Here is a 20,973-nt window from a genome sequence, read left to right as displayed (position 1 = left end):
AACCCATATAGAAACTTCAGACTTCAGCTTAGTCCTCCTTATCACCATCAATTGTAGCACTTTCTAGAGCTTAAGTGTTAGTTTTTTCCCCTGATTCCATAGGGACACATGGTGAGACCTGGTATTCCACTTGCTATCATCACTGATAGTTTGAAAGGAAGGCTATTTCATCAACAGAGACTGGACTCCTAATTTTTAGAAGCCTGGCAGTGCTGTTCCTCTTCAGGGACTGGTTGGACTGCAACCTCCAGGGCCCTCAGTCTTTCAAAACAATTGTGTATACTAGTAGTTAGGAGAGTATTTGAGACAGTTGTTTAGCTCATGTATGCAAGAATGTTTTAAAGTTACGTTCAATTTCTTTTAGTGTCTGCATAGTGATGTCTGCATGTTATTTTTCTATTCCAGCACGGTTATACTGACTATTTTTCCCTGCGTGATAATCAAACTCTGCATGGTTCCATTTTAACTTCTGACTTGGGGATCAGATCTGTGGTTTTCCCAAACAATAAATGATACTAATTATAAAAGTACTACTGAGGAAAATTTGATGGATCTTGGAGCATTTTACAGGGCAGATCAGTGTCATTCTGTTTTTTTAGAGGAGGAACTAATGCTGTAATTCCATAACCACTTAAATTGTACACTGTCTTTGAAGAAAGCAGACTCATTGCTGCTCATTCCCTCATTCACATCACCCTCTTCCTTATGCCGGCACAAGTGTTTGTGTTGCACTGTGGTGATCTGACTGACATGGGTTAAACTATAACCCAGCAAAAGATGCTGCCTAGCCTGTATCTCTTCCTGAGTTTTGTGCAGGCAGCAGTGCAGGACTGGGAATGGAAAGAGGAGGAGGAGGACTGCCTCTTCTGGCAGCTATGCTGGCTTCTGCTGGCATAATTTGAGCACAAGGTATGAAGAAAACCAAATGATCTCTAACAGTCACCTACACTCAGTGACAGAGCCAATAAAAAACATTGATTTTCTTGGTGATTGAGGTATTCCATGTTCTAGAAAAGGAGGCATGAAATCCCTTACACAGCTGGGTCAGCTTCTTCACCCAGATACCTTTTGGTTGCATCATTTCAGTCAGCTTCCTGAGCCAAATTAGTCTGTTTTCTGAGATGTGCTTCACTATTAGAGGATAAACATCATTCCTTTTGACTTTCATTACTTTCTGTTTTAGGGACTGCATGAAAATGGGAGAAGTGGATGGCAAAAAGATTGGCTGCACTGTTAGCCTTTTGGTTTGTATAATACTTTTTCTTTCCCTTTTTGATTTCAGTTAAGCATTTTCTAGTATACAGCCACACATTTGAATAGGAGGTACTTTGCTTCTTGACACAGTTTGAGTGGAAGTTGGCAGAACAATATTGCACTTAGAATCGCTGATTTTTTTTTTCAGGGTGAAATTGATACAGTGGGGAGTTAAGTCTTCCTTTGCATTTTATAGTTGGGCTCTGAGAGATCTCTAATACTGCTTCACTCAGTTTGCAGTCTCTTCCTACTGGATAAACTTCACCAAAGTGAATTTCCAAGTTTAATTGTCTCTGCGTTCATAGAAACAAACAAGCCTTTCCTCCTTCCCCAAACCCAACAAAATTTACATTATTTCACCTGTTTCCTTTCTTCCCCAATAACTGACACAAGTTGGTTCTTACGACATAGAATATGGGATATCTTTGAAAGACTGAAGGCTATCTATTCTCTTCCCAATAGAAGAGCCAGAAATGCTTCTCAAGACCTCTTCTTGTCATGTTATCATTACAACAAACCAACAGTGCAAATTTGTAGCATGAATAATATTTCATTTTTGTTTACAAGATGCATTTTGGTTCTAGGCCAGTTTCCACTGACAAGTTTATTGACTTCTGTTAACCTTGGAAAGTTTCCATTTTCATGGTGAATGTTTTGGGAAGCTGTATTTTTAGCCAGGGAAAAAAACAGAATAAGCTGACTTGTAATTCTCCATTTTTGACGTCAGTGCAACAATTTGGTATCACATCTAAGTAGCAGTTATACATAGGAGAATAAAGGACTTCTTCAGTAGGAAAATAGTGCTCTCTAAATAGGGATGATGTTTACTATGTAGCCATAGAGCAGCTGGCTTTCTGTTGGAATATCTGGCATGATCTGAATTCTGTAAAGTACCTGGATTATTTTCATCCTATCACTAAGGAGTTTTTAAACTATTATTAGCAAATCATCCAAGATTTGCACAGAAAGAAAATTCACATATTTAAAAACCTCAAAACACTGTAATATTTTTTAATGGGATTTTCAATTACTTGTACAGTCTAAGGCAGATTTCATACCCTAATAATTTTCAGACAAATTTTAGTAGCATTTACGCACCAGAGAAACAACAAATGCTAAATTTTGAAAAGGAAATTTCAATTACAAAAGTAGCACACAAATTTTAAGACATCTGCTTGCTCATATGGTGGATTAACTGGTTGTAATCTCAAAAGGTGTTTCATGCAATTAGTATTCAGAGGAATGCATAATGTTAAAATTATTTGAAGTCCAGAGGAGGAAGCAATATTTCATTTTTCACCACTGCTTCAAAAGTATTACAAAGATTAGAGGACTGGTTGACATGCAAAGAGAATTTTTACATTGTTTTGCCATAGAGGTATATGCTGTTCTTCTAGAAAATGGAATTGTCCAAGTTATCAAATAAACTGGAATTATGCCACATCATGAAATAGGCAGGAGGTGTATGCATCACCAGCAATAACTTAAAGGAGAGAAGGTAGGAACTTTTTCCTTACCATCCCCACCCTCTGGATCATCTGGAGTAGGTTTCACTTCGGTAATGCTTGTTTGGAAAAGCTGATTTAAGATGTGTCTAATGGAGTTAGTTCCTTATGCATAAGAATCATCTAACTCCCATTTGAAAGTTGAATTTCTAATGAAAGAACTTGGTCTTCACAGAGCTGTATAAAAGCATTGAAAGTGTATTGAATAACTTTTGACAACTCACTGAGGAGTTTTTCTCAGGCACCTCTGGTCCTCATTGGGTTTTGATATTTAATTGATATTTCAGATTCTATTAATCTAAAATTATATCTTTTTAAAAAGAGGACATTTTCCTGTGATGGTCTATGTTGGCATGTGGTATTACAGCATTTAAGTAGAACATGTCCACATTAACTGTTTCAATGTTGTTTTCAAGCTGTTTTTTCTTATAAAAAAAGTCTTTATTACTTAGGGAAGTCTACTTTTTACATCATGGCTTCTTCTGATGACTACATCTGTTATATTTTATATCTTGAAATAGTTTGTTGAAAGGTCACACAACACCTTTATTAGCATGGTGTATTTCGTGAGTTGTGACTGCGTTGTCTTGCTGTGGTCTGCCTTACAGTCCAACTGGACATTGTCAGAGCTGAGCTTCGGAGAAGAACCAGTTTATTTGTATAGTTTAGACTTGTGACAAGTACTGGAGCATTTAGTGCCTAGGGGGTAAGAGCCAAGAAGCCTGGTACTGCAGTTCCATGTCATGTTCTGTTTAATCCTAATGCTTTATTGCTAGCAATTCTGTATTGTAGGTTGTGCTTTTTTTCAGACAGGTAAATATGAACATACAAACAGATCCTTCTAAAGAGAAGCATCTGTTCTGATCTACACCTTGTGGAAGGAAAAGAGAAGTCAGAAGTTTTTGGATTATAAAGGCGGTGGTCTAAAGGGGGCATTATAGAGCTAATGATATGTAGTAATTTTCTCAAGTCAGTTAAAAAAATACCCTCTCCATCAAGTTTTAATTTTGGTATTTAGATAATGTTCCTCCCACCTTTCTCTTTAATAATAACTCAATTTAGGAAACAGCGGCACAAAATGTTAATACTGTACAACAGGGGGAAAATTTTGGCCACTTGTTTAGAGTTCAAAATAGTGGGTGATTCAAATAATAGAACAGAAATTGTTAAGTGGTAATGAGGACCAGTGCTAGGTTCTTCTATAAATTTTTATTAACCAAAGCAGATTATCCTGAACGTTAAGTATGGCTAGCTGGGGGACTGTAGCTGCATGTCCATAGTGAGTATGGCAGTATTTGTTCACAGTGCTGTAGGATGCTCCTCTCCCTTTAACTTCTTCATGCTTTGTTTTAGGGCTTGTAAATGAATAATGAGTGTTTTGAATTCAGAGTTTTGATGTTGCATTCCATATTTTCTCCATGTAACAACAAATAGCAGTTACATGTCCAGAAATCTTTAGCCACTTCTAGAAATTTTGTCCTGGATATCACTTTAGAGTGAAACTTTGTATATTTCAATCATGCAATGCAATATTAATGCATCAGTTACAGTTCCCAGCATCAGTTAGGGCCAAAGAAATCACATTTTTCATTCAGGATTATGTTGTTTACAATATTGAACAGTTCTTCATAATGGTACCAAAGTCTTTCTGGCATTGTACTATGACAGAAGGAAGAGTAGATATACTAGGCAGTAGGTATTTTGTTAAAATATGAATACAGAAATCAGAGTGCTGTCAGCACTTCAAAATCAACATACAGCTTTCAGCAAGATGTTAAATGGCCTAAGTAAGGATACATGGATGCACTTTTTGGATGGATTATATTTATAAAGAAAGAACTGTCAGATTTCAGTTCTATCAGGGTCTTTCTGTTATGTGCTATGAGAATTTAAAAGAAAACATTAAGGAGCATGTTGACTAGTCTACTGAAAAATTCTCTTCTATTTATTATTTCTTACTGTATTACTGCAATTCTGTGTAATGACTTTTGAAATACATGCATTTATTTCTAGACCATTATGTTTGAAGTCTTTTGTGTGTAACCGCTATCATGTTTATTAACTACTACATTTCATTACAAAATTCAATTTTATTGCAGAATTTTTACAAGACTGAACTGAACAAGGAAGAGATGTATATTCGCTATATTCATAAGCTGTATGACCTACATCTGAAAGCACAAAACTTTACAGGTAATTGGGTGCAAACTAGAAAAAGATATTTAGGACCCGTCCATGATTTGCAGTCTTTTGCAAACCTGTAAGCTGTGTCTTCAGTGCAGAACATACAGAGCCAGACAACAGCTGAGTTTCCTTGTCCAATTAATCTCTCTCTCAAAATATGGATTTTTTTTTCAGCCCCACAGCTCTACTACTTGCTGTGTCTTGTGGAATGTAAATGACTGTTATTGATATGCACTAGCAATAAATGTGTGATACTGTCATTCTTCACCCAAGAGGAGTAAAGTTTAGAGGAAGTTTTTATAAGTGTATACTATTTTGTAATTCTGCTATAATGTCTGTATACTTTTTTGTAATGCTGCTGGTTAGCTGTTTGGTGTGATGTTTCTACACAGCTGTGTTTCAGAACCAAACTTTTAGGTTAAAAAAAAAAAAAAGGAAGACCTATATTACTTGCCAACGAAGAGACAGAGACCCTGAAACCTGTAACAAGTATAGCCCTTTGCCGGTGTCTTTGTGAATCTTCACATACCACATTTGCAGTTCTGTTGTCCAGGATTTCTCAATTTTAATTTAGTGCCATGGCTGGCCATTATCTTTTAAATGAAGAAATAAGAAGGTAATGTGCATGGATGTTGTTTATACAACATAAAGTGCACTTCATTTGGGTAACTACATGCTATCCATAATTGCTGGAGAAGATAAAATCAGTATCTCTATAAATTAATCTTTGATTGCCAAAATATTTAACTGAGCTTGTAATACCTACCTCTTCCCCAGTGTTCGCAATTGCAACTGCATGTGCTCTGAATCTCTCCAGATTTTTTCCTTTCTTAAAATCAGATTAGTTGGCTGGTGGCCACTAGTAAATAGGCTACAGGTACCTACTGCCACAGCAAATTTCCTTATGCTTTCCTGCTATCCATAGGAAAGGTCCTTTGCTTGGAATTTCCACAGTCCCTTTGCAGTTCATGGTTTTAAAGTGTAGACTAGATAGCAGGACATATTAAGGAGAGATTTTAATTTCCTCATGTGACCAGGCAGCAGTGAGTCACAAGAGAGTTTTGATTATCAAGCAGTATCTTTGCCACAGGCAGCTTTTGTGCCAAACTATTAATTTCCTGATTTTATGTAACAATCTTAGTAATTCTGTAAGCAATGTTGAGTTTTCTGTTGGCTGCTAATATGTGTCCAGTTTACCTTCAGCAGTGATAGGAACCTAATTTTTTTAATTGTTTTACCATCAGTTCTAAATTTAAGCAGTGTTTTGCTCAAAATTTACTTCCAGGATTTTGCTGTATTTCCTGTGTATTTATTAGTAACACGTGTGGTTTTTGCACTCCACAACTCTGATTTTTTTTTTGCCTTGAGAGCCTGAAGGAGGGGTAGTCTCACACCCATGGCATTGGGATAGAGACAGTCTTTCCACTGGAGAACAGACTTATCTAGTCCATTGCTTTGCCTTATCAGTCACTGACAACACACAGGCCTTTTGTAAATCAGTTGATCTAAAGTACACAGGAGTAGGGAAGGAAGTTTGCTACTTCAGCGACATTCCTACATGTTGCACCATTAGTTCGCTAACTGCATAGTTTCATTCTAGGGATGAACCCAGCTTGCCTTTAAAATAATTTTTTTCTCCTATCATAATATGATTTACAGGACTGTCTCTAATAATACTCTGTAAAAAAAAAGCCCTTTTTATTATGAAATGTAGCTTCAAATCTTCCTTTACCCAGCACTCAGTTACAGCTATAAATATAACTCTCTTAAGGCTGAAACACATAAATGCACTGATTCCTCTTGTGTCTCCTCAGTTACCTGAGAAGTGTAATGAGATTGTCTTTGTATCATTCCATCTTAGAAATGTTTGGGTTTTTTCAGTCTTTCCTGTATAAATTGAATTTCCCACATTGTGAATAACCCTGTTTATCTCTCCTTACTGTTTTGGTGCACAGCCAATAGTTACAGACCTCTCCCAAAGGTACCAGTATGTTATTGGTTATGCTTCCACTGCCAGACATAGGTTGCTGGGTAGTCAGACCTTTTGTCTGTATGTCCTTTTGTCCCTTCAGACCTTTTGTCCAGTGTGGCCATTCTTATTTTAGAAACCTTCTATATACATTTATGGTAACTTATGATATAAGGAAGAAGTTCTTCACTGTGAGAGTAGTAAGGCACTGGAACAGGTTGCCCAGAGAAGTTGTAGGTGCCCATCCCTAGAAGTGTTCAAGGCCAGGTTGGGCAGGGCTTTGATCAACCTGATCTAGTGAAAGGTGTCCCTGCCCATGCATAATGCATATGCACAGTTAGCCAAATTGAATTGTTAAAACGAGTAGTAATTCTGGTGTTTTGTAATTAGCCAAAGTTTGACTTTGCGATAGAGAGATTAGTTTAATACTAGTTGCAGTGTACTGTTTCTGAGGAATTCTTTAAATCGAAGTAAAAATAATAATAATGATTTTGATATTCCCAGGTAATTTCTACTAACCGTTATCTAAAGATTACTACCCTGATCTGAAGATTCCTTCCAAACCTAAAGATAAATAAATTTTACAAAATTAAAAAAAAAATTTCCTGTGTGCACTTCTAAATTATTTGTTATTATACTGTCAAGACTCATCTATGAGGGATTTATTTCTAGGAGAGAAAGAATAGAGTCTTTGAAGCACACCCTCTCCATTCCCTCCCTGCCCTGATCTCTTTTGGACTGTGTCCACAGTCCTATCTATCTTCTTTCCTCTTTCTTTACTGACGTTCCTCATCCTCCAGTCATTGTTCAGAAAGCAAAGCCATTGAGAGTTTCGGGAAGACTAGGGCTAAGCAGGATATTGTTTCTTAATTTCTCAGTCCCCTTTGTATTGTCACACTCCAGGAAAACTGTCCCAGTTATTCCACTTGAAATAGCATGTGAAAACTGTAAGCTGAATTTAATGTAGCTGCAGATAGTAACTGTCCAAAACCAGCATTACCTTATACTTGAAATAAAGTCTTATACTTGAAATGAATCATTTACCTATTAAAAAGGTGCATCTTATCAGGAGCATGCACCTTTTGTACTTTGTTTGGCTGTTTTATTGGTTTGTTGTTCATAAATACAATGCTATAATTTGTCTTGTAGAGGCTGCCTACACACTCCTGCTGTATGATGAGCTGTTGGAATGGTCTGATCGGCCACTGAGAGAATTTCTCAACTACCCCATGCAAACAGAGTGGCAACGTAAAGAGTGTCTCCATCTCACCATCATTCAAAACTTTGATAGGGGAAAGGTAAAATAGCCCTATTATACTGAGTGTATCTGTAAAACATAGTTGATTCATTTTAAGACATTACTTCCAGGGTTGCAGTCTTTCCTTATATAGAGGGGAAGTGTTTGTCATTGCCTGATTAAGCAGTTACTTAGTGACATAGTAGATTTCTTCTAATCTTGTGTTTGTATCCTAGAAATCCCACACTTACATGTGAGAATAATTTGCGCTTGTGTAGCAATTCGCTTTGTAACTGTCAAAGCACTTTATAAAACATAGTATAATTTCTCCCCATTTTAAAGATGGTGAAAATGAGCCATATGAAGGTGATGAAATTCACTTAATGACCAAGTGAGGAAAAAAATTCGGGGGTCTGGATTATAAGAACTATGTTTGCACCTTCTAAATCATCTTGTATCTTTTAGAATAGCAATTGCAGAATCTCTGAAAACAAATGGATTTAGGCACCACAGTTCATTGTCATCACTGAGAATACTTATTCTGAATTAAGCAAGAATAATTATCCTGTAGTCTAAAATTTCTTACATACTTCGTGTGATAATTTGTCTTACTGATAAACAAGCAATGTATTGCAATTTTGTGTAACTAGTGTAATATCCATGTAAGCCTAGTAAATGTAATCAAACTGGTGTTGATCATCAGTTTTTTCAAAAACAATCTGGAATCAACTTAAGGAATTTAAAGTATATGGTGTAGTAAAATATTTTTCAATCTACAAAGTAAGGAGGATATGTTAAGAATTAAGTTTTAAAATGTAAAAATTGTACTGAGTTGAATTGATCTCGTACATAGTATCAAAAGAGATGTGTGTCAGTCTTGAAATGACTTATATCTTGTGCAGTGATAGTCCTGTAAGAATCATTTATTAAATAAGTCTCTAAATATATTTTCAATTCTCCAGAGAATACATCAATATTACTCAGCAGCTATCAGTATGTCTGGTTGTCAATATGATCAAGTATTTTCAGTTACTGGAAGTATGTTAGTATAGAAAGAACAGACCACTTACAAATCATGAATTCTCAAACACTTACTTTGAAATTACTGAATGTCTTTTACTTGCTTGCAGTGTTGGGAAAATGGCATTATCTTATGCAGGAAAATTGCAGAACAGTATGAGAGCTACTATGACTACAGAAACCTCAGCAAGATGAGGGTAATGTACCTGAGTACTTTTCATCAGTCAGAGATCCAAAAGCTTTTCAGTTACTTAGAAAATTAAATTTGCCTTGGGATGGTCCTTAGGTTTAGTTTGCAAACTTTATTTTTTATCCTGTTTTTTTTCTACAGTAAAGATTATAAAAAGGAGTGTGAGCTTTTTGAAGAAAAATGGCAAAAATAAATGATATTGCAGTGTTTGTACCTTTACAGCACCCCTTTTGTGTGCATGCTTATGCAGAAAAATTACAAATTCATTTTCATTTGTTTCCTATGCTTTATCCAGGGATTGTGCTCTATGCAGTCCTTCACTAGGAGCAGGAACCTATCTTTGCAGTTGTAATTGTGAGCAAACAGGTTACAACAAGCAACGTACACCTTTGCAATTTTTTTTTATTTACTGCTTAAAAATATAGTCTGTTTAATATCATAGAGCCAAAATGAATCTTTCCTGGACCAGTCTTCCTGCTTTCTCTCTCATTTTTCTTAGAACTCTAAGCACTGTTTCTTTCTTCATTCGTTCTGATACTGTATTTTAAAGATTATTCAGTCTTCCCTTTTCTTGTCTGTTTCTGATGGATTCATATTACAGCTTAATTTTTAAATTTTCTGTACATGTAGGATACTCGCTGTTAGGACTGATTGAAGTATACTTAATCCAGAGCTGCTTAACGGCATTATGCAAAATTCTCACCACAAAGCTATGTGGCAGTATTCCCTGTGATCTGCTTATTCCACATATCTTTAGATATCCCAATGGCAGAATCCTATAAGCAAAAGTAAACTGACTATCATCATGTCACTAAAGTAATTAGTTTATGCATGTTTAAGTGTACGTGATGTGTTTTGTGTTTGAACTGGGAAGTATCCTATATCTGCACCACCTATGTTAATCCAAAAATGGAGGTGCAGGGATTTCCCACAGCAATGTAACTAGGTGGCTATTGGTACCATACATATATTAAATATCTGTCTGCATTACCTAAAATAGAGCTAAGAGTGGTTTTTTTTTCACAGTATTAAAAACTTAAGAACAGAGAATGCTTTGTTGAAATATCATCAGAAAAAGGGGACTCTTGCATTAAAATCACTTTGTATCAGTGTTTTCAGTGAAATAAAAGCAGGATATGTTGATCAAAAATTATGTTAATTGCTATTGTGAGATTTTTATAGAAACCCATATTTGATGCTTAAATAATTGGAGTCTGGTGTGATTTGGACACAACTCTCTTGAATATGGAAATAGGACTTTGCTGACTAAACTGACCACATTACTGCCATGTGTTTGGATGATTAGCAGATTACTTGGTCCTGTGTTTCAAACTGCATTTCTGTTACTTCCATTTTTTATTAAAGATCTATGCATGTTGTCATTAATCTAATATTTTACTCCTTCAATATATTTAAAAGCATTTGTTTTTAATTCTTGGAAACTCTCAGGTCATTAAGAGGTATTATTTAATTATTTAATCTGATGCATTTCCAGTACTGCAATTCCAGTACTCCAGAGCAATGTGCTGAAAGACCCTCCCTTTTGCGTAAAAGACAAAAATATTTTTTCAAAAAATACTAATTGCATTTCTTACCAATCTCACCCAGATGATGGAAGCATCTTTGTATGATAAAATCATGGATCAACAGCGTTTGGAGCCAGAATTTTTCAGAGTTGGATTCTATGGGAAAAAGTTCCCATTCTTCTTGAGAGTAAGTGAATTGAAAATGAACAGAACGGAGTGATTCTGGAATTCATGCTGTCATTCATAATCACTTTCTCTATGTGAGAATTTGATCATACCATTTAAAAGTTCGTATCCTGTGAGAAACAGGGAATTCTTTGTGGTAATTAACGAAATACCCTTATGTTTCCAGGGTTAAGAGAAGATCCTGTCTGGAAGCCTACCATTTGTTTTTCCATTAGAGTCCACATGAACTTAACATTCATGTTTATGTTGGAAACCATGCACCCTACTGTTCCACAGACCAACATCATCTTTTCACTGTAGTTTGTTCCCTTTATTCTGTTCTTTTCTGCTGGTGGCTGCTCAGAAGGTGGCTGTCAGACAAGGTATCCCTTGGCAGTGGGACAATGAGTAATATAGGATTTCAGTAATTACATTCCCAAGTTCCGTTGTTTTTGAGATGACTTAAAAATTCAACATGCTGAGTTTCATTGATTATCAAGGTACTAAAGCTGACAAGATACATAAAGTTACTCTTGAACATTAATCTTTGATTCAGACGTTACTGAAGTGTCCTTGCAAATGCTAGTCGTGTTTACCCTGTTCCACTCCTCCACAGTCTGCAGTGCTTTAGCTGCACTGACTATCACCCTGGGAAGAGAACAGAATCCATCTTATTCATGGAGCCACTGCAATTGTAATCCAATCTTCTTCCTATGATAATTCAAATAAGTGACAAGGGAACCTCCTTGGTATGGTGGAGGCCTAAAAAACCTGATTTTTCTTTGTCTATGGTAAATGGTAAATAGCACATGAAACTCTCTCCTTCAAAATCAGTGCACAGAAAGAGTCTGATGGGCACATAGTTTTTTATATTACCCAGTAGTCCTCTGAATATAACATCTGTATAGACAAATTTGAAAATGTTAATTGGAGAGAATTTAATTTTTAAATTACTAAAAATCCATCAACTGATGAAATAAAGAGTACTGGGCAAAGTTGTGCAGTAGTGCAGTACTTCCAGACAAATAAGTCTTTCACTGCTTATGCATCTGCCCAAGAAGTATTTATGCATTTTGCAAGTTAAATGTATGAAGCACAGATCTATGCTTGCAGCACCAACAAGGAACACCTCAGAACTTACTGCATTTGATTTAATTTTCTTAAACAGCCTGGTTGTGTTTGCTATATAGAAGGAATAAAGAATAAAGCTTCAGAATAAAGCTTTCAGGCCTTAATTTGTACTTGCACAATAACACTATTGCAGTTGGTTTCTTGTAGCGATTTTCATGAAAGTCCAGGCTCTCAGAATTTAATGCTTCCTGTCTTTTGTCAAGATACTCTAAGGACAAGTGTTTCTCTCTAAACCTGTTTCAAGAAGAACACATTAGTAATGACTTTTTAGAATTTTCTAATGTATGTTTTAAAATTAAATTAATTTAATACTGTCTTTAGAAAAATGGTTAAGGTATTTCCATATTTCAAACCTGTGTCCAAGCAGAATCAAACCAAAAAGTGCTGTCCAAAGCTACAGGAAGCCCTCAGCACCACCACGGTCAATGACTAGTTTCAATGGGTACTCAGATCTGGGCACCTCATGTTTAATGTAGGATGTATCTATCTGTATTCATGTTGCATAATCTCAGGAAAATAATGATGCAACTTCATAGTGGGAATCAAGGTAAAAGAAATTATGTTGGAGCCAGGAGTATTCTTTAAATTCGTATTACAAAAACTGAACTATTTTAATTTACCAGGCTGATAATTGATAAACATTTAAAGGAAAAGACAAATTTAATGCATCCTATCATGCAGTTCCCCATAGAATTCTCATAGAAAAACTGGCTGCTCATGGCCTGGATGAGCGAACGGTCTGCTGGATCAAGCCCTGGCTGGATGGACGGTCCCAGAGAGTGGTGGTCAATGAAGCTAAATCCAGCTGGTGGCTGGTCACAAGTGGTGTTCCTCAGGGCTGGGTGTTGGGACCATTTCTGTTCAACATCTTTATTCATGATCTTGACAAGGACATAGAGTGTATCATCAGTAAGTTTGCAGATGACACCAAGTTAAGCGGGAGTGTCGATCTGCATGAGGATAGGGAGGCTCTACAGAGAGACTTGGATAGATTGGATCTGTGGGCCAACGTTAACGGGATGAGCTTCAACAAGGCCAAGTGCCAGGTCCTGCACTTGGGCTACAACAACCCCCTGCATGGCTACAGGCCTGGGGAGGTGTGGCTGGAGAGCTGTCTGGAAGAGAAGGCTCTGGGGGTTCTAATTGACAAGCAGCTGAACATGAGCCAGCAGTGTGCCCAGGTGGCCACGAAAGCCCACGGCATCCTGGCTTGGATTAGAAATAGTGTGACCAGCAGAAGTCAGGAGGTGACAGTCCCCCTGTACTCTGCACTGGTGAGGCCACACCTGGAGTATTGTGTCCAGTTTGAGGCACCTCAACACGAGAGAGATATCGAGGTGCTGGAGCGAGTGCAGAGGAGGGCAACGAAGCTGGTGAAGGGCCTGGAGAATAAATCCTATGAGGAGCGATTGAAGGAGCTGGGACTGTTTATTTTGAGGAGGAGAAGGCTGAGGGGAGACCTCGTCACTCTCTACAACTACCTGAAAGGACATTGTAGAGAGGTTGGTGCTGGTCTCTTCTCACAGGGAATTAGTGACAGAACAAGAGGGAATGGCTTTAAACTGCAACAGGGGAGGTTTAGACTGGACATTAGGAAAAAATTTTTCACAGAAAGAGTGGTCAGACAGTGGAATAGGCTGCCCAGGGAGGTGGTGGAGTCACCATCCCTGGATGTGTTTAAGGGTCATTTAGATGAGATGTTGGGGGATATGGTGTAGGGGAGAACTTGTAGAGTAGGGCTGATGGTTGGACTCGATGATCCCAAGGGTCTTTTCCAACCCGAATGATTCTGTGATTTTCTTATGTATTGTTTTTCTTCAGAATTGTTTAACTTAAAAGAAAGTTTCCTAGTTCCTCATGGAAAGGACTTTCAGCCCATTTCATTGTCTCAACTGTCTGTCGCATTATGTTTTTGTTACATATTTTATACAATCTGATATGTTATGTTAGTTCCATACCTGAATCCAATAAAACAATTTCTCCCTTCAGATTTTTATTACAATCTTAAGTATAATAATTCAATTTTCCAGACTTTTGAATAAAACATATTTTATATGGTAAAATTTCCTTCTTCTAAGTACCTGTTCTTTCTAGATTTCTTATTTTCATTCTTGCTTTTTGTTTCTTATTTTTTCCTCCTTAAAAGGCTGTAAAAATTGCCCAAAAAGTGTTATATTTCAGAGTGTGTGTTTGGATCTATCTAATGATACCCAATTATTCTCACATAACTTGCTCTTGGGTTGTTTTTTTTTCTTTCTCATTCTGCTCAGAATAAGGAATTTGTTTGCCGAGGACATGACTATGAAAGGCTGGAAGCCTTCCAGCAGCGAATGTTGAATGAGTTCCCACATGCCATTGCTATGCAACATGCTAATCAGCCAGATGAGACCATCTTTCAGGCAGAAGCACAGTGTATCCACATAATCACAAACCCATACACTGCAGTTACGTCTTTCATGCTTTTAAAAGATGTAGGTACATCTATAGCCAATTTCAATCACAATGTGCCTCTACTGAAATAAATGGTAGGTGAGAATTCCTCTGCAATTTGACCCAGCTGCCCTATTATGTTTCAATTTTTTTTGTTTAATTGTTGGTTTTATTTAAAAATTCCTTGACAGGTTATTAAGATTCTTTCTTTAGCCAAAAATACTTGTAGAACTATCACTGCTGTGATAACGGTGTATCAATTCCAGTTACAGTAATTAAAGTTCTTACAATACAACATAATGTTAGCATGACGTGACATAGTGTGTGTAAGAATATATTTAATTGACCCTCTTTACTCCATGTAGTATTCCATGTAGGTAGTTCTATTTCAGAAATAAATATGAATTTTTTAACAAAAAGAAATCTCTCAGGTTACTTTCCCAAGCCCTTAATAGTCTAGAAGCATGTCACGATACACACTTTTTAAAGACCTTTTCTTCTGAGATGCTTCAGGAGTCAATATGCTTTGCTAATTTGAATGAAGTGGAATAGCCTTAACTCTTTACATATAGATTTGCAGATTTATGCAGTGACACCAATTCCAGAAAACCAGGAAGTCCTGCAGAGAGATGGCATTCCAGATAACATCAAGAGCTTTTACAAAGTAAATCACATCTGGCGATTTCGATATGACAGGCCTTTTCACAAAGGGACCAAGGACAAGGAAAATGAATTCAAGGTAAAGTACCATGCCTTTTCCTGAACTACTGGACCTATGAATTTATTTGTAACATCAGCGATAGTTGTGTTATTCAACCAAGAATGGTATATGTCTACAGGTCTGTTATTCAACCGAGCATGGTATAACAAATTCTCTAGAGGAGATGGTAGCTCAAGTTTGACTATTTCACTTCTCATTTTAATTAAAATAATATGAAAAATATATGGGAGGTGGGAAAGTCATCTTGTATGGGAATAAGAAAGAAAAAAATTCTTTTTTTCATCAGTGATACCCAGAAGGCAGAGGCAGCAGAGCAGCCTCCAGAGAAGTTTATAAGGCAGATAGGAAAACATTGTTAAGTAGATGATATGGGGTATGGATAGGATTGCCAAAAGTTATTTCTCCCTAGAGCAAGGGAGAGACAGTTTTGACTAAACTGCAGCATAATGTTCTGTTCCTGTGATATCAAGACTAAATACTACCTCTGAACTTAGAGATTGTCTCTAAGGAAAGAGCAATAGTTCCTTCCCTAATATGTAAATGACTTCTCTTCCTCCTAGTATAAATGTCACACTGAAAATTCATCTTACATTCTACCCACTAGAATGCACCCTGATGCAGAATATATTCTGGTATTCAGACAAAGAGAATTATCCTATAATAATTTTATTACAAAGTTAGAAGAAAGAACTGTAATGGTAATAAAATAGTGAAATTAAGTCCCTGTTGTCCTCCAATTAAAGCTTAGGGCTTTATCTTACATGTACATCTTATATATATTTTGTGTAAGCACTATCCTGTATGTTGATTTATCACTTCACAAACCTCCTGCACAAAGTATTTAACAGTAGTACATTTGAGTATCTCAAATAGGACTTCACAGAGGAAAGCTGGTCACTCTGTATGTTCTGTAAATTGTTCTGCTTCTGAACTCTCCCTCTTCTCAGATGTTATCTCAGAAAGGAAATATTAAAATGCTAATTTAGTTGTGAGTGACTTTTGGCGACTAGGGGACAACATAGACTAATACCATGTTTCAGAGTGAAGAATCAGCAGAAATTACTGCTTAGTAGTAGGTCCTAGAAAGTCAGGAGAAAAGTGAATGTCACAGGCTTCTTGGATAGACATTTCAGTAGAAATTTGGATGTCAGTACTCTTTTTTTCTAATGTATTATGTATTAAATGAAGGTATTCATAATCATTAAGGGAATCATTAAGAAAAATATAGATGCCAATTAGAGAAATAATTTGGTTTTGTGTATTGTAGAGTCTGTGGGTGGAGAGAACCACACTGATCTTGGTGCAGAGTTTACCTGGAATATCTCGTTGGTTTGAAGTGGAAAAACGTGAAGTAGTGAGTATGAGACTGATGGCAACAACTTATTGTGGGCTCATTTACTTCCTTAATCATATGTTATTTGATGAACTACTTTAAGATTTATTACCTATATCTAATTTCTTCGAGCAGGTTTTCAAGCTGGCTACAACAAAATTATTTACAAAGTATTTTGAGTTGTCTGGTTTCTCTTATCTTGAAAAGTATTATTAAGAACCACCCTTATGATTCATTTAAACAGTTGAGGAAAAAAGAAGTTGAGAACAACAATGGGTAGCCAAAGGCAACATTTTGTCAGCAAATTACCTCTTAAAACTCAGCATGATGTAACATTTAATACTTAAAATATCTGTAGGTTAACATATCTTTCAGTATTCTTGAAAAGTAAACATTCTTCAAGTTCCTGTACTATAATAAACGCCATGGTGGGTGTGTCTCTCTGCTCCATTGAAGTTCCCAGTTCTCAGCATGGGCAGGGAAGCATGCCTACGCAGAAACTGTAGGAATGGGGTCTAATGTAGCATTCTTTTACTGACACATCGTAATTTCTTCTCCTTCCTTGTTGTTATATTTCTTTAAAAATTCTTAAATATGTTTCAGATGTATTCAGAGGAGTGCTTCTCATATAAAGATCTCTAAATATTACTGGTCAGTTGTTGAGCCTAGGAGTATAATTACTTCCTTCCTGTAAAGATAGTCTTACAATAGTCCCATTAAATATAGGGATTCCATTGTACAGCTGATATTCTCTAAATCTCTATTGTGTTTTTCTTTTATAATAGCAACAAAATGTCATTTGTTCACCATCCTGATATCGTCTTGTAGAAAACCAAAAATGGAATTTAGTAAAAATAAAAAAAAGTGTATTATATGAGAAATTTTGTTAGTTGACTCCTACTGAGTCCTTACTACATTAATATGACTCCTAATATGAAGATCCTCAGTTTACTATCATGTTACCATTATAGTCACCATTTCCAAAAGTTAACTGCAATGATTTTTCCTGGACGTGTACAGATCATGACTCAGATTTGTGCTTGTATGTTTTGGTAAAGTATAGCAAGTGCAGGCCTGTACTCTTCCCATCACTTAGCTTTTTGCTTTTCCTGCAGTTCATGCTACCTGTGAGAAAAGCTTCCTTACCCTCTAAAGAGGATGAGCACATCCCACTCAAGGACTTAACTTGATTATCATCTTACCTCAAAGCTTACATTCAAATTTCTCATCCATAATGTGTAGTTGTTGACTTCCCTTTGGGTGGGGGAACTAGCTCACCCATACTTAAGCTTTTCTCTGTGCCCTTAAGCATGGTGAAGCGCTCCATGACTGCAAGCCCAATTTAGGTAAAGTTACCAAGGACAGTTTAGCCCTGAATTCCAAGAGTTCTACCACAGGCTGAAGTGTGTGAGTGTTTTGCAGCAAGGGCCAAGTAATCTCTCAAGCTCAGATAATGAATCTACAAGAGAGGGACAATTGTTTGTTTTGCTTCTTGATTACATGATAAAATTAATTGTCTCTGTGCTCAGACTGTATACTCAGTGTAGCCTAGGTGAGAAGAACTTTTTCTGCCCCAATACTCTAGAATGTAGAATAACATTCTTTTAAGAAATAAAAAATTACATTTAATGTATTTCGTCTTTCACCTGAAGATGAAGTATGTTTCCAGTGTTACTTACTCCTCTTTCAGGTGGAAATGAGTCCTCTTGAGAATGCCACTGAAGTCTTAGAAAATAAGAACCAGCAGTTAAGAACACTGATTAGTCAGTGTCAAACTCGACAGATGCAAAATATTAACCCTCTCACAATGTGTCTAAATGGGGTCATTGATGCAGCAGTTAATGGTGGAGTTGCTAGATACCAAGAGGTAAGCGATTTATTTTCTGTTTATTAAAAATCTATCATAAGACAGTTTCTTACTGACGTGTTTCTCTGTACAGATGCAGCTCCTGTGTGTGAATTGAGGACAGAAAGTACTATATCAATAATAGTTTCAATTATATTGCAGTTTTGGGTGAGATGATGTTAAATATGTATAGCTTTATTGAAACAACTGTTTTGCTGCAGATAGTACTCTAGTGATGAGTTGATTCACAATTACCTTGCATTCTTTAGTGGTTTGTTTGGGGATTTTTAATGAAATAGTTAATTGTAACTACATTAGAATAATATATTCCCTCCCCCTTGCCCTTCTAGGTCAGGAGCTACTTCTGGCCAACCAGCAAATTGCCTTTTCTGTGCCGACGTTCAAATTTTGATAGATATATATGTATACATACAAATTTCTTAGATGTACATATGTAATACATATGTATACAGACAAAATTCTTAACAAGAAATTTTTATATATTTATATAAAATGCTTAACAAGCAATTTATTATCTTGAAGAATCATATTGCTCTAGATCCTTCTTTCTCTTCTCCAAGTTTTTAAGGAAAGCTATTTTCTGGAAAAGTCTAGTAAGATGTAATACATATATTTAATAAATGTCTAACGGTGGATTTGTTCCCAAAAGTTATTCCTCATTATTGCGATCTCTGAATCACCTTAGGAGAACCTTATATGTTTGGGATGTTGTATTTCCACAAAGTTCTGTGAAAATTTGAAACCGCGGTAAAAAGAAAAGAGGAATTTTTTTTCAGTCTAGCTTGATCTTCCTCTCTCTCCTAATACTCTTATGAAATACTTGAATCTTCTTGTTGTTCCTTTTCCATTGAAAATGTCAAGTTGAATAACATTCTGCCCACTTGTCTCAAAGGCTGCAAGATTCTGTGTTCATTCAACAGTGCTAAATTTGATAAAACAGCATCTAAATCAAACTACAAGAAACTGAGTCCGCTATAGTGTTAGAAGAATCTGTCATCAAAACTACAACATTATGAAAATTGTGAGAATAAAGCAAAGCAGTATCACATTTAATGTTTCCCAGCTGCCTTTAAACAACAACAAAACTGTTTAGCATAGCGAAGCGCCACAAAGGGAGTCCCTGGAGAAATACAGTCATGTCAGAGCTATGTTTGGTTTGAATTAGCAGTGTCAGCCAGCTTGGTGTCTCTGCATAGCTTTGCATTCTTCACAAGCCTAATAAAGGTTCTAGCTTGCTCCTTTCTCATTGTTATTCTTATTTGCAATTCTTGATCTCCTAGAGAAGTCTTCATGTTTCGATCCTTCTGTCCTCTCCCTCTTGCTATGTATCTAAAATATGACTTTTCACCAATTTGGGTTGTAGATGCCAAAACTGATAGTAATAGTTGTGAGATTTATTTTTTAATTTTGTTTTATTTTGTCCTCATTCTCTTTGCATGTTCCTTTTTCAATCTTTATATGTCTTCCTGCTGTTTTACCACTTCTTATCTTCTACCTTCCTTGCTTTCCTCTCTGTAAATGCTTTTCTCTACCTATCTGTTTCGCTTTTGCCTTCTGTCCTGTACAAAGCTCAAAACTCAGACTTGGAGCATGTGGTCTTGAGGTAAGCATGACCGTGTCTTTACAGATATCCTCATTTCCTTTAGGCAACTTCCAAAGTTTAAGAAGTGTGAAGACTCAGCAAATTACATCCTTCAGCCAGCTCCTGCCTTCTTGATTCTGCCCTTCTTTTTTTTTTTCTCCTGTTCTTTCTCTCCTGGTGGGATAAAAAGCAGCTGTCTCTAATTTTTCAGCACTTTGGCCAGTATTGCAGGTGTTAAAGCTATGCTTTCACTGGTTTCAGTAAAGGATCAGATTCCAGGAAAATCTACAGAAGTAACAGTTATTTTGCAGCACCTTCATGTGTGTTAAAAAATGGCTGGAGACTGAGCCACTGTGGTTGGTTTTTTAATTTTTCTAAACACTGTTGGAAATGCCTGAAGAGTGTGCTTTGCAGCCACTAACACCTCTTGAAGTGCAATTTGTACTATAACTTACATTTATTTTAGCTCCTTTACATGTGCTGGAAGAGTAGAGGCACTTTCATGATTAAATGATGGAATCCACCGGTTCCAAGAATGTTATTGGATTTAGTAAAATCCTGACTTTTTTTTTTTCTCTAAAGCATTGGTGATTTTGTTTGAAGTTAGATTATTACATCTCTGACTCATGTTACAGATCTGTATAAATCTCAGCCCAAAACCACTGGGACACCACCTGCTTGATATTGAATTAACATTAAGCTTGTAGCTGTGGGGAAAAAAAAATTCAGCTGGCAGAAGTTAGGGATTTTGGATTTTAGCAAGTATGAGAGGGCTCCTTTTAACAATTTAAACATGAATTCTTATAATTCTGCTTATCTGCAGTGAAGGAACCATGTATATTAAATATTCTTCATTACA

General features: G+C 36.4%; 1 protein-coding gene across 4 annotated transcripts in view; it reads left to right on the top strand.

The window, feature by feature from the left end:
• The window catches only part of DOCK4 (dedicator of cytokinesis 4), a 255,172-nt gene that overhangs the window by 216,071 nt on the left and 18,128 nt on the right, over window positions 1-20,973 (top strand). For all 4 annotated transcript variants that reach the window (XM_074903108.1, XM_074903107.1, XM_074903110.1 and 1 more), the window contains 9 exons: window positions 1,184-1,244; window positions 4,859-4,952; window positions 8,062-8,210; window positions 9,280-9,366; window positions 10,968-11,072; window positions 14,452-14,593; window positions 15,184-15,350; window positions 16,600-16,686; window positions 18,356-18,532. In XM_074903108.1, coding sequence (XP_074759209.1) covers window positions 1,184-1,244; window positions 4,859-4,952; window positions 8,062-8,210; window positions 9,280-9,366; window positions 10,968-11,072; window positions 14,452-14,593; window positions 15,184-15,350; window positions 16,600-16,686; window positions 18,356-18,532 — 1,069 coding nt within the window. The remainder of the gene's footprint in view (window positions 1-1,183; window positions 1,245-4,858; window positions 4,953-8,061; window positions 8,211-9,279; window positions 9,367-10,967; window positions 11,073-14,451; window positions 14,594-15,183; window positions 15,351-16,599; window positions 16,687-18,355; window positions 18,533-20,973) is intronic.

Source organism: Athene noctua, chromosome 3 (assembly GCF_965140245.1).
Source record: "Athene noctua chromosome 3, bAthNoc1.hap1.1, whole genome shotgun sequence".
Lineage (NCBI taxonomy): Eukaryota > Metazoa > Chordata > Aves > Strigiformes > Strigidae > Athene > Athene noctua.
This window is presented reverse-complemented; position numbering and strand designations above follow the sequence as displayed.